General features: G+C 45.2%; 1 protein-coding gene across 3 annotated transcripts in view; it reads left to right on the top strand.

The window, feature by feature from the left end:
* Smarcc1 (SWI/SNF related, matrix associated, actin dependent regulator of chromatin subfamily c member 1) overlaps positions 1-13,675 on the top strand; it is a 136,060-nt gene extending 122,385 nt beyond the window's left edge. For 2 of the 3 annotated variants that reach the window (XM_045136268.1, XM_045136267.1), the window contains 2 exons: positions 9,056-9,232; positions 11,228-13,675. In XM_045136268.1, the coding sequence (XP_044992203.1) occupies positions 9,056-9,232; positions 11,228-11,322 (272 nt within the window). In that variant the 3' untranslated portion in view covers positions 11,323-13,675. Of the gene's footprint in view, positions 1-9,055; positions 9,233-10,559; positions 10,894-11,227 lie in introns of those variants that run through there. The other variant, XM_045136269.1, reaches the window with a different exon arrangement.
* Positions 13,676-13,693: the final 18 nt, after the last annotated feature.

Raw genomic sequence — 13,693 nt, 5'->3', positions numbered from 1 at the left:
ACCCTGAGATTACATAGTGAATTCCAGGTCAGCCTGGTCTAGAGGGAGACCCTACCTCAAATTTAAAAAAAAAAAAATTGCTGTTGGAGTTGGAATGATGGCTTTGCAGTTAAGGCATTTGCCTGCAAAGCCAAAGGACCCAGGTTCAACTCTCCAGGACCCATGTAAGCCAGAGGCACAAGGGGGCACACACATCTGGAGTTCCTTTGCAGTGGCTGGAGGCCCTGGCATACCCATTCTCCCTCCCTCCCTCCCTCCCTCCCTGCCTCTCTCTCTCTCTCTCTCTCTCTCTCTCTACCCCCCCCCTCAAATAAATAAAAAATAAAATATTTTTAAAAATTAAAATAGGGCCTGGGCTAGAGAAGACCCTACCTTAACCAAAATAAATAAATAAATAAACATAGGGGCCTGGAGAGATGCAGTTGAGCAGTTTAGGTGCTTGCCTGCTAAGCCCAAGGACCCAGGTTTGACTCCCCAGAACCCATGTAAGCCAGATGCACAAGGGGTCATATGAGTCTGGGGTTCATTTGCTGTTTCCAGAAGCCCTGGCATGCCCATTCTCTCTCTCCCTCTCTCTCCCTCCCTCCCCCCCCACACACAAGTAAATAAATAAATAATAGAGCTGGAGAGATGACTCGGTGGTTAAAGGCACTTTCTTCCAAAGCCTGACAGCCTGGGTTTAATTCCCCAGATCCCAAGTAAGCCAGTCATACAAAATGATGTATTTGTCTCAAGTTTAGGTTTTTATTTTATGTATTCATTTATTACATGTAGTAAAGGCAGAGCAAATGCTTGCACTCATGCCTGCCTGTAGCCTCTGCATACTAACTCCAGATGCATTCGCCAGCCCAGGTCCTTCAGCTTCACAGGCAAGTGCTTTAACTGTTACTCCATCTCTCCAGCCCTGAGATATATATTTTATTTGTATATATGTGTGTTATGTTATATATATGTATGTATATATTGTTTTGTTTTCCAAGGTAGGGTCTCATTCTAGCCCAAACTGACCTATGTTTCAGGGTGGCCATGAACTCATGACAGTCCTCCTACCTCTGATTCCCAAGTACTAGGATTAAAAGCATCCACCACCATACCCATCCTTTTTTTTTTCTTTTAATGTTTTTCTTTATTTCTTTTTAATCATTACTTATTAGATACAGAGGGAGTGGGGGAGAGAGAGAATGGGCACTCCAGGGCCTCTAGCCACTGCAAACAAACTCCAAATGCATGTGCCATGATGTGCATCTGGCTAACATGGGACCTGGAGAATCAAACCTGCTTCTTTAGGTGTCTCAGGCAAGCACCTTAATTGCTAAGCCATCTCTCCAGCCCCAGCCTTATTTTTTAAAATAATAAAAATAAATTGCAGTTCAATTCTCTAGGTCCCACGTAAGCCAGATGCACAAGGGGGCCCATGTGTTTGGAGTTCATTTGCAGTGGCTGGAGGCCCTAGCACACCCATTGTCTCTGTCTTTCTCTCTTTCTCTTTATCTGTAATAAATAAATAAAATTTTTAGCCGGGCATGGTGCCATTAAGCCTAATTTAATCCCAGCACTCTGGAAGCAGAGGTAGGAGGATCACCATGAGTGTGAGGCCACCCTGAGACTCCATAGTGATTTCCAGGTTAGCCTGGACTAGAGTGAGACTGCACCTTGAAAAAAAAAAAGAAAAAAAACATATATATATAAATTAAAAACAATTGCAGCTGTGTGTTCTCACTCTCACAGGCTATCATACTCAGATGGGCCTGGGCACATAGGTAGCTAGTGTTTGTCTGTCTGTCTTTGTATTCATTCCTCTTGTTTCCCCAGTAACCCGGCTTTAATTCATTCAAGTACCGAAAGCACTGTCTGCATTGGTGTGTGTGTCTGTCTGGCTGTCTTGCTCATGCTCTCCCTCTCTCTCTTTTCCTTGGCTCTTAGAATTTCCTATCTTTCAGATTTTTTAAAAAATATTTTTATTCATTTTTATTTGAGAGCAACAGACAGAGAGAGAAAGAGGAAGAGAGAGAGAGAATGGGTGCACCAGGGCCTCCAGCCACTGCAAATGAACTCCAGACACATGTGCCCCCTTGTGCATCTGGCTAACGTGGGTCCTGGGGAATCAAGCCTCAAACCGGGGTCCTTAGGCTTCACAGGCAAGCACTTAACTGCTAAGCCATCTCTCTAGCCCCCTATCTTTCAGTTTTTATCTATTTCGCTTCTGTCTATGGTGAAGCATCCCAAGTTGGTTTCTTCCTATCAAACAAGCCAAGAAATTACAGTAATAGGTGGTTTCTGCTATGTAGTTGGCACACTCATTTCCAAACCACCTTTCCATTTTGCTGAGCTTGATAATAATGCACAGTACTGCTATTTCATCCCTTTTCACTTAAGCTATAAATAGTATCACATGATTCCTAAACTTGTACAACGGCTACTGGCTTTCCCTATAGTGTGATACGAGCCAACAGTTCTCACAACATCAGTTCTTCGCACATACAGTGTTTCTTCACTGCCCTGCTTAGTGGTATCCTTAGAAGCACATGGAGAACTAAGGAGAGAGTGGCCTTGGCTGGTGGGTGCTGATTCTTGAGGTGTCCCTTTAGTGTGGTTCAGCTTTACCTGCCTGGGGTCTCCTTGAAGCTGATGTGTCAGGATTCCAAGGGCCTTGGGACATGTTGAAAGAAAGGTTACATGTCATTGAGTTGAGGAATCAACAGGAGCTGGGGTAATGGCTTTGCAGTTAAAAGACACTTCCTTTGAGGCTCCTTCTGCCCCCAGACATGCACATTTGCATACATGCACACATGAAAATTTTAAAAGGAAATCACAAAAGCGAACGTGCAAGTTGTAGTGGTGAACTCTTCCATCCCTGTTTGTGGTAAATTACGTCCCCTTGGTTTGGGCATTGGAAAGTCTTTGTATGTGAAAAGCAGGGAAGAAAAGTACATGCAGTTTTAAGTGTCTGTAGTTTGTGTTTTTGGTTTATCGAGGTAGGGTCTCACTCTAGCTCAGGCTGACCTGGAATTCACTATGTTGTCTCACGATGGCCTCGAACTCAGAGATCCTCCTACCTCTGTCTCCCAAGTGCTTGGATTAAAGGCATGCGCCACCACGCCCAGCTTGTCTATGGTTGTCTTACATGTTGAGTTTTCTAAGAATGGAAACTGATAGGATACAGATTCAGGGTATGACTTTGGTAGATCACTTGCCTAGCATGCTCAAAGTTTTTGGTTCAGCCACACACACCACAGAGGGAGGAGAGAAGAAATTGGTGTGATTTGATGAAAACTTAAGTCTTTTAAGATGTTTCAGGGCTGGAGAGATGGCTGAGGGGTTAAGCGCATGTCTGTGAAGCCTAGACCCTAGTTCAAGGGTCGATTCCCCAGGACCCACGTTAGCCAGATGCACAAGGGGGTGCACATGTCTGGAGTTCGTTTGCTTTTTAAGTGGTTGGGAGGGTTCAACATAGGGTCTTAGTCTAGCCCAGGCTGGTCTCAAACTCACAGCAATCCTACCTTGGCCTTCCAAGTGCTGAAATTAAAGGCACGTACCACCTTGCCCAGCACACTTGGCTTTTTAAGCCTCTCACTTAAACCCATTTACACAAACCTCCACATGTGAAGAAATACAGCACTCAGAAGGTGGTAACAATAGACATTACTTCCTAGCCCACTTTGAGGACACAACCCCACATTGAAAAGGGAGGAGGTGGGCTGGAGAGATGGCTTAGTGGTTAAGCGCTTGCCTGTGAAGCCTAAGGACCCCGGTTCGAGGCTCGGTTCCCCAGGTCCCACGTTAGCCAGATGCACAAGGGGGCGCACGCGTCTGGAGTTCGTTTGCAGAGGCTGGAAGCCCTGGCGCGCCCATTCTCTCTCTCTCCCTCTATCTGTCTTTCTCTCTGTGTCTGTCGCTCTCAAATAAGTAAATAAAAAATGAACAAAAAAAGTATTTTAAAAAAAGAAAAGGGAGGAGGTAAAAGCTGGACATGGTGGTACACACCTTTAATCCCAGTACTCGGGAGGCAGAGGTAGGAGATGGTCATGAGTTTGAGGCCCCCCCTGAGGCTTCAGAGTGAATTCTAGATTAGCCTGGGCTAGAGCAAGGCCCTATCTTAGTAAACCAAAACTAAAATGAGAGAGAGAAGGCTCATCATGTTAACTCTGTTTTGTTCTGTGTGGGAGCTCTGGTCCTGCTTGCATCACGTGATAGATAACTAGGCTGCTGTGCCCCTTTCCGGAGTAGCAGGTTGCCCTCCCAAAGAGAACAGTGAGGGCCCAGTCCTTAACAAAGAGCATCTGTGGCAGGCGCCCCAGGAAGCTGCCGTGAGGAGGAAGCCACCTCTGAGGATCCTGGGCTTTCCCTCAGTTGGTCCCGATCGTGTTATTTCAGTTCTCCTGGGGACTGAGCCAGAGGATGTCTGTGCATAGTTAGAAATGGATGGATGACATGTGTTCAGAATTAGATATTCACGGGTTCCCTTTTCCCAGCTTCATCTTCTTTTCTCACCTTGCTCTTCCCAAGGAATAATAATAAAAGAAAAATCCTTAGCTGATACCCCATTAGACATGATAGGTGTAAGGTTTTAGTAAAAGATCTAATAAATGTGAGAAAGTGAGGGAAATTTTTCTACTGGCTGAACCTAATTTTAGCAACCCTTTTCATTTTCCAGTCTTCAGATGCCTGCTGCTGCTAGCGGGGAGAGGGGGGAAGAAGGCTTTGTATGTAGGTCAGACTCCCACCATCCTATGCTGGTACTGCTGTTTTGAAGCCACACATCTATGTATCTCTCTCTCTCTCTTTCTCACCTCCCACCTTCCCAACCTACTAGGGAAGGAAATACCTGAAAAAAAAATTTTTTTTTTAGAATTAACATCCTTCCTTCTGTTTTTTAAGGACACCTCCTTGGCATTTCAGGTCTGTATAGAGCATAATGCTTGTCAGAATTAGCAAGAATGCCTTCAGACGCAGTCTTCTTTTTATAAGTGGTGATACCTGTGTCATATACCATAATACAACAGAGATGTTTTACAAGACATTTTTTTTCTCTCTTGCCTCCTCAATTTCTTATTACATTTCAAATTTCATCTTTAGAAATTATTCTATCCAAGAAGAAATGCTCCATTAAAGTAGACTTGGGTAGCTGGGATTGGTGGCGTACACCTTTAATGCCAGCACTCGAGAGGCAGAGGTAGGAGGATTCCCATGAATTCGAGGCCACCCTGAGACTACATAGTGAATTCCAGGTCAGCCTGGGCTTGAGTAATCCCTACCTAAAAAAAAAAAGTCCACAATAAACAAGAAAAAGGTCCAGTTAGTTATATGTCTCCTTGCTTTTTGTTTGTTAATTTGACCTGTGTTCAATTCCCTAGTATCCACATAACGCCAGATGCACAAAGTTGCACGTGTGTCTGGATATTGATTGTAATGACTCAGAGCCTTGGTGTGCCCATTGTCATTCTCCACCCCACCCCATCCCCAGCGCACGTGTGCGCACTCGCTCTTGCTCTCACTCGCGCGCTCTCTCTCTCTCTGAAATAAATGTTTAAAAAAAAAAAAAAGGCATTGTGGTTCACGCCTTTAATCTCAGCACTCAGGAGGCAGAGGTAGGAGGATCGCCGTAAGGTCAGGGCCACCCTAATACAGGGTGAATTCCAGGTCAGCCTGCGCTAGAGTGAGACCCTACCTCGAAAAAAACCAAAAAAGGGGGGAGACACATGGGGGAAGGAAAAAGGAAATTTATACACCCAGTTTGGAGGCTGGCTATCTAACATCCAGGCCAGATTACCTCCTAGGGATTTAGAGGAAGAAGTATTCCTTCTCCCAGCTTATTTATTTGAGAGAACAATAGATAGAGGCAGATAGAGAGAATGGATGGACAGGGCCTCTAGCCACTGCAAATGAACTCCAGATATTTACACCACTGTGTATGTGCCTTATGTGGGTACTGGGGAATTGAACCTGGGTCCTTAGGTTGAAAGGCAAGCACCTATCCACTAAGCCATCTTCTAGCCCCCATGAGCACAACTTTCTTTGCCTCTCTTGCTATGACTTTCTCCTTTCTGTATTCATGTGCTTGTCTGTGGATACTTGTCATTAGATTTTGGATCCACTTGAGTAAAGTCATTTGCAAAGACCTTTTTTAAAATACAGGTTGGTTCAGTGCCTACACAGCCATTGGGATTTATATGTGTTTGCTTAGGGTCCTATCATCCAACCTACTACACATCGCATAGCATATCACTTAACCAAAATGCTTGAGAAATGTTTTGTCATTTTAAGTTTTCTGTGTTGTGAAATATTTGCATATAAGCTTTTTTGAAGTTTTGGATTTGAAACATTTTGTATCTCAGACTTTGGAATTACAGATGTCCACCTTGTATAATATAAGGCACTAAAATTTATGTCCCCTGGGCCCAGTAGTCCATGCTTCAGACATCGGGGTGTAAAGCTCTGTTCTATGTGAAGCGATTGACATGGAATAATTGTGCATTGTGACACTCAGGTGAACCCATAGATGGAGTGTTCTTTTATTTATTTATCTATTGATTGATTAATTGGTTTTTAAAGGTAGGGTCTTACTTTAGGCCAGACTGACAAACAGTGATCCCCTTATTTCTTCCCCTGTTCCCCAGTACAGGCTCTGGCTTCTTTGTAAAGGTGTACTTCACAGCACTATTATAGATGGCTCTTTTGTTTCCAGGCAAGAATTTTGTACTTCTGAGTTTAGAAGTACACCTCCTTTTTTGAGAGAGAGAGAATGGGTGTGCCAGGGCCTCCAGCCACTGCAGATGAACTCCAAACACATGTGCTCCCTTGTGCATCTGGCTTACATGGGTCCTAAAGAATCAAACCAGGATCTTTTGGCTTTGCAGTCTAAAACATTGACTTTCTTTAAAGAAAAGTTTGTAGGAGGTATTTTAATGTCTTATCCTGAGGCTTTCCTGTCATTAATTTGAAAACACTGAAGAGATAGAACTGTCTGTGTGTCTTGCTCCCTGCTTCTCCTAGATTCTTCAAGGGTGGGCTCCATATTTTGTGTTTCCTTTTTGATTGATTGTTTTTGGGAGGAGGGGCTGTTTTTCTAGGTTTTGAAGTTCACATTAGAATCTCCCCTCCCCCCCCTCCCCAGGTAGGGTCTCCAGTCCAAGCTGACCTGGAATTCACTGTGTAGTCTCAGTGTGGCCTTGAACTCATTCATGGTGATCCTCCTACCTCTGGGATTAAAGGTGTCTGCCACCATACCCAGATAACTTTTCTTAAAATATTTTTTATTTGTTTATTTATTTATTTGACAGAGAAAGAGAGAGAGATGGGCGCATCAGGGCCTCTAGCCACTACAATTGAACTCCTGACACGTGCCCCCCCCCCCCCCCCCCGTGCATCTGGTTAATGTGGGTCCTGGGGAATGGAACCTGAGTCCTTTGGCAAACACCTTAACTGCTAAGCCATCCCTTCAGCCCAAGAGTGAATATTTTCTTTTAAAAATATATATTTTGTTTATTTTATTTATTTGAGGGCGTCAGACAGAGAGAGTAAAGAGGCAGATAGAGAGGGAGAATGGGCACCCCAGGGCCTCCAGCCACTACAAACGAACTCCAGACATGTGCTTCCCCTTGTGTATCTGGCTGATGTGGATCTTGGGGAATCGAACCTCAAACTGGGGTCCTTAGGCTTCACAGGCAAGCACTTAACCGCTAAGTCATCTCTCCAGCCCGAATATTTTCTTTTAGATACAGTTTCTTTGCAGATGATTCTCCCTCCTTGTCTATTACTCAAAAAAAAAAAAAAAAAATACTTTAGCTGCGCATGGTGGCACATGCATTTAATACCAGCACTCAGGTGACAGAGGTAGGAGGATCGCTGTAAGTTTCGAGGCCACCCTGAAACTACATAGTGAATTCCAGATCAGCCTGGCTAGGATGAGACTCTGCCTCAAAAAAATGAAATAAAAATAATAACAACATTTTGCAAGGAGAAAGAGAGAAGATGGGTACACCAGAGCCTCATGTCACTGCAAACAGCCCCAGATACATGTGTCACTTTGTGCGTCCAGCTGGTGTCCACGTGGTACTGGAGAATTGAACCGAGCCAGCAGGCCTTGCACCTTTAATTGCCCTCTCCCCAACCCTGTCTGTCTTTTTTTGTTGTTGTTTTCTTCCCTTTACAGTTTTTCCAGGTAGGGTCTTGCTCTAGTCCAGGCTGACCTGGAATTCACTTGGTAGTCTCAGGGTGGCGTTGAACTCACGGTGATCCTCCTGCCTCTGCCTCCAGAGTGCTGAGATTAAAGGTGTGGGCCACCACACCCGGCTTTTTGCTTTTTTTTTTTTTTTTTTTTTTAATATTTCATTGAGCCTGGGTCTCTTGTATCCACATCTGACCTGTGTAATGAAGGATAACCTTAAATTTCTGATCTTCTTGCCTTCACCTCCTGAGGTCAATAGTTTGTTAATATGTTGCTGGGGATCCAACCCAGAGCTTCATGCAGTGCTAGACTTTCACTCTACCAACTGCACTATATCCCCAACTCTGCTTCTTAACAGCTATCTACCCGTGCCAGAGCGGAGAATAGTCAGTCCCCAGGTTTTCCTAGTTAGGGGCCTCATAATAAAATAAATGAATCGTAGCCAGGCATGGAGGCATATGCCTTTAATCCCAGCACGTGAGAGGCAAAGGTAGGAGGATTGCTGTGTGTTCGAAGCCACCCTGAGACTACAGAGTGAATTCCAGGTTGGCCTGGGCTAGAGTAAGACCCTACCCTGAAAAACCAAACAAAAATTTTTTAAATATTTTTATGTATTTATTTTCAAGCAGAGAGATGAGAATGAGAGAAGGAATGGAAGGTCCTCTTGCCACTACAAATAAACTCTAAATGCATGTACCCCTTTGTGTATCTGGCTTTACATGGGTACTGGGGAATTGAACCTGGGTTGTCAGGGTTTATTTGCAAGCACCTTTAACCACTGAACCATCTCTTTGGCTCTTTAGTTGTAGTTAACAGTCAAGGCCATTGAGTTGATCCCTTTCTTCTACCCATTCCTTATTTATAATACATTTTAATCTCCTTCCACAGGTCAGATACCAGGCCCAGGTTCCATGATGCCTGGGCAGCCCATGCCGGGTCGCATGATTCCCACTGTCGCAGCCAACATCCACTCCACGGGAAGTGGCCCTGCCCCTCCTGGTATGCCTCCAATGCCTGGAAACATCCTAGGACCCCGGGTACCCCTCACAGCACCAAATGGCATGTGTAAGTCGCCCCGTGGGGAAGGGTTTATTCTCTCCATGAGATAAGACAGGCCTATACACAATGCAGCCTGAGACAGTGGGTCACTACTTTCACTCCCACAGTGATATGATACTCTCAGCACTGAGGCGGGGAGGGGAGTGATATGCATTCCCCACTTAGGTTTAAATATGTCTGATTTGAATCTCAGCAGACATACATAGCTAGTGGTTAATTTCCCTATAAGAACCTTTATGCATACATGACTTAAGGTAGTGAGGGTCAGGAAAAGATGAGGCCATTTTAGAGCAGGAATAACATAAATATCTTCTGGCCATTCTTAATGCATTGGTAGTGGCTGTGTCGCTGAGGAAGGGACCATCCCGAAGCTGAGCTTGGTGCTGAGGTCCCTGCAGACCATCCTAGTAGAGAAAATGCTGGTACTGCCCAGTCATGTGTTTCGGCAGGTCGTTTCTGCCATGAACATTGCTCCTGCTCCATCCTCGGCCACTACAGGGATGCTTCAGGGGTTCTGTTCTGTGCCACCTGCTGCCCCCATTTTTGTTTTTGGGGTTTTTTTGGGGGGGCTCAAGTAGGGCCTCGATCTAGCTCAGGCTGGGTCTGCCCCTTTTTTCTATAGACCTGCTCAATTATAACCCTAGTTCATTAGGAAATTCATGTATGTGGCCAGAAGTTAAGATTCATTAAAAGGTAGAAAAGAATATGTTTGAATGCACAGGGCAGGAAGTTGGGCTTCCCAAACGTGATTCTCAGGCTTGGCAGAACCTGGAGGGGCTGCAACAAAGATGCACATTAGGACATGGTTTGGGTGGGATTGTAAGATCATGTCTGTAGTAGAGAAAAGAAAATACCTCCTTTTAGCTACAAGGATCAGAGATAAAGAGGGTGACTCTTTTTCTTAGCACAGAATTCTCACCAAGTCCCCTCCCAGGAAGATGAAGTAGTCTGTGGAAGCTGACCAGTTTGTGGTTTGGGAGAAGAGATGATGTCATTGATCTTTGTCACTGCCCTAAGTGGGTCTTCATCATCTGTGACTTTCAGGATTCCATCCTTTTGGTTCCTGAGTGGAGTTCCTTGAGAGCGTGCAGGGTTTCACACGGAGCTCTGCTGCAAATCAGGCCTCGTAGGGGAACTCAGCTACCAGCTTGGCTCTCAGATACTAGGCAGGCCACACTTCAGTGAAGCCGTAGAGATACTGGGCTTCAAAATGCCTCGAAGAGCTTTAGAGTTTGGTGGAAACTCTTGGGAATAAGGTTGGATGAACTGACTGGTGAGCAAAGCTGTGCTTTAATTATTTGTTTCATGTTTTTTCATTTCTGGCTTGATCTAGAGGTTTAAAGCCTTGGATCACACGGTCTCCGGGCTCTTTTGCACAATACAGCTGCTAAAGTTGAAACAGGAAAGAGCCCCGGGCACTCGCGCTAACCGTTCCCTTCAGGACCTGACCTAGTTTGGGCCAAGAATCCAAGGACTGCAGCTCAGGAGCTGTGAGGGCCTCCCGGGACTACCCCGCCTGCCAGCAGCTGCTCAGTGAAGTTCTCTGGCCCTGGTTGGAAACAGTTAATCAGCAAGAAGTTACTGGTATTTCTCCTGTGCCAGCTAGGCTAGACACTGGGAAAAAGAAAAAAAAAAAACTTGCCCACGAAGGAGTTTATTATTTAATTGAAGAAATAGTAGAGCAAACCATTAGAATACAATAAAATGAAAATACAATTAAGTTCTGCAAAGGTCTGGAGTGATTCTTGCAATGAGTGGGCTTTGACAGGGCGGGGCAGATTTGGTCATCTCTTACTTCTTAGGTTAGAGTCAAGGTCAAGCAGCAGTCTGGAGGGCCGTGTGCCTTGGGCCCTGGAGAGCTCAGGGACAGCAAAGCCTCTTAGGGCCGCTGTTTGCCTGCCACAAAGAAAATTGCTTCCTCTCACTTTTCATTCAGTGGGCTCTTTCCAAAAGCCCCACGGTGTTTCCAGCAGTGACAGGTTACCTTGGATGTGTTTGCAGATCCTCCTCCACCACAGCAGCCGCCGCCACCAACCCCTGCAGACGGGGTTCCTCCGCCTCCTGCTCCAGGCGCACCAGCCTCCGCCACTCCTTAGCCGGGAAGATGCAGGGAGCCGCTACGGCCACCACGAGCTGAAGTGGGCATGGCAAGACTTGGGTCTCAGCTTCCTTGAGTTTCGTTCAGGATTTTCCTTCTCACAGCCCCAAGCATGCATCCTGTGTCTCGCCACTCCTGTTGCCACCCTGTCTTTGCTTTGACACTTCTGTGTCAGGTCCTCAGACGACACTCAAGGGGAACCCTGTGGGGTAACTGTGCCCTGGTCATTCTAAAAATAACACGTGTCTCCCCAGTCCTGGTGTGTTGGGTGTTGACAGTTTATCTGCAGGTCCTATGTCTTTATTGCTTTGTCTCTACTGCAGGTTTCCTTAATGCTTCTATGCATAATCCTATATAATTACTCCCCCCCCCCCCCCGTTATGATTGTTTTAAAGGAGAGCATCCTATCTTAGTAGGAACCAAAACAGAGAAAACAAATGGTGATGGGCAGGAGACAGCCACAGGGGATACACCTTAAGGCATTATAAGTGACCTTATTTCTGCTTATCTGAGCTAAGAATGGTGCTGCTGGGGAAGTTTGACCATACATATATGCACCTGAATTAAAAGAGCTGGGGCCTGGTGTGGTGGCGCCTTTAATCCCAGCACCTGGGAAGCAAAGGTAGGAGAATCGCCTTGAGTTCGAGGCCAGCCTGAGAATACATAGTGAATTCCAGGTCAGCCTGAGCTGGAGGGAGACCCTGCCTCAAAAAACCAAAAAAAAAAAAACAAAAAACAAAACTGGGTAACTGGGGAAGGAGTAACTCATTGATTATCTTCCCTAGTGAGGACTGTGGGGTTCTCCATCCCACCTGGCAGAGCATAGAACCTAGTGTTCAGTAGGGGAGCACCTAACTGTTAGGACAAACCTGCTCCTCCGCAGACACACCCACTCTGGTGTCTGTGTGGGGGAGTTGCTGGATTGGTGCCTGGGGTTGTCTGTCCTGGTGAGGTGCGCTCTGAGGGCTTGGAATTTGGGGAGGCCTGCCTTCATTCCCTAGACTTCCAGGAAAGTTGAAGGAGTTCAAGGCAGTGCTCATCCCCCAAGAATCAAGCCTGCTGTTCACTGCTTTATATGCATTCATTCTCCAATCCCTCCTTAGGGGTAGAAAAAAAAGTTAGAAAACAAAAAAAGGTTAAGTAGGTAGTTCTTTTAGCTCACGGAACCTGGGTAGGCTGGCTGGGGTTACAGGTCCCTAAATGACCTCCTGCAGTAGCCAGAGTGACTGGAATTCCTAGAAGCGGTACTTTAGGGTCAGAATGGGTTTGGGAAAGTGGGCTGCTCCCGTATCTTCTACTTTCCCTTCTTGGGATCTCACATCTGTCACAGGGTTGTCAAGGAGGTGTGAAGGTACCATAGACCTCATTTGGCTCCAGAGCATTATGATAGGAAGGTGGGGCCATTTCAGAGGAAGAGCCACAAAAATGCCTTAACTTGAGCCCTTCTCTACCCCTGCTGAAGCGTGATTTGAAAATTCTTGGTTTTGTCTTCCTGCCCTTCCCTCTCCTTCCTTGAGTAACCCGTGGGTGTTTTAGGCAGAGTTTCACATTCTTAAGTGGCAGTTTGAACTATTTACAATCAAGGTGTAGAACATCTTTTAGATAAATTTTTTCTGTATATTTCCTACATCTTTACATACGACAGAGTATAGGGAAGTATTTGTAAACACCTTAGAACTTTCCCCTTAATATCAAAAAGCAAAAAATTAGTAAACAAAACCACAATTGAATTTTGCCTTTCAGGCCCTCAGGTTTGTCTCTAACCAGGTGGCCCTGGTCACCGTCAAGAGTACTGGAATTCTGGTACCAAGCAGACGCTTGGGTGACAGTGGAAATGAGCCTGTTTCTACTGGAGTTGACTTCCCACTCTGCCTCCAGAATAACCCCAGTGCCTTTTGATGGCCAGGGTTTTCTTACTTCTCCTCAGTCTCTCCCAAAGGAACTTCACTCCAAATGCTCAGCTTAGCCCTGGAGTCCTCAGAGAATGAAATTCCGGTTCATAATGTGGTCCTTTGTAACCTCAGGTCTTTAATGTGATCACTTTCCAACTTAAGAGATCCAGATGGAAATATTTGTACTATGCTGGTAATCTATAAAATACCTGATTCCACACTGTTCTGTTTCAGTAGAAGTGGTAACTTTTTGTATGTCTTTCATCTGGTTTCATTCCTGTAATACAGCCATCCAATTTTGTGAGGTGGGGAATAATAATAAGGCTTTTGTACAAACATGTTTCTCAGTGTGTTATTTTGAAAACATGAGGGGGAGGGAGTTTTGAGACATTTGGAAGAAATGACTGAAAGTGGCTTACTATTCTTTTTTCATTGAATAAATGTAATACCATTTCTGAATTCTAGTTCCATTCTCTG

Source organism: Jaculus jaculus, chromosome 17 (assembly GCF_020740685.1).
Source record: "Jaculus jaculus isolate mJacJac1 chromosome 17, mJacJac1.mat.Y.cur, whole genome shotgun sequence".
In the NCBI taxonomy this organism is placed as follows: domain Eukaryota; kingdom Metazoa; phylum Chordata; class Mammalia; order Rodentia; family Dipodidae; genus Jaculus; species Jaculus jaculus.
The sequence above is the reverse complement of the archived record's forward strand: the minus strand, read 5'-3'. Positions and strand labels throughout refer to the sequence as shown.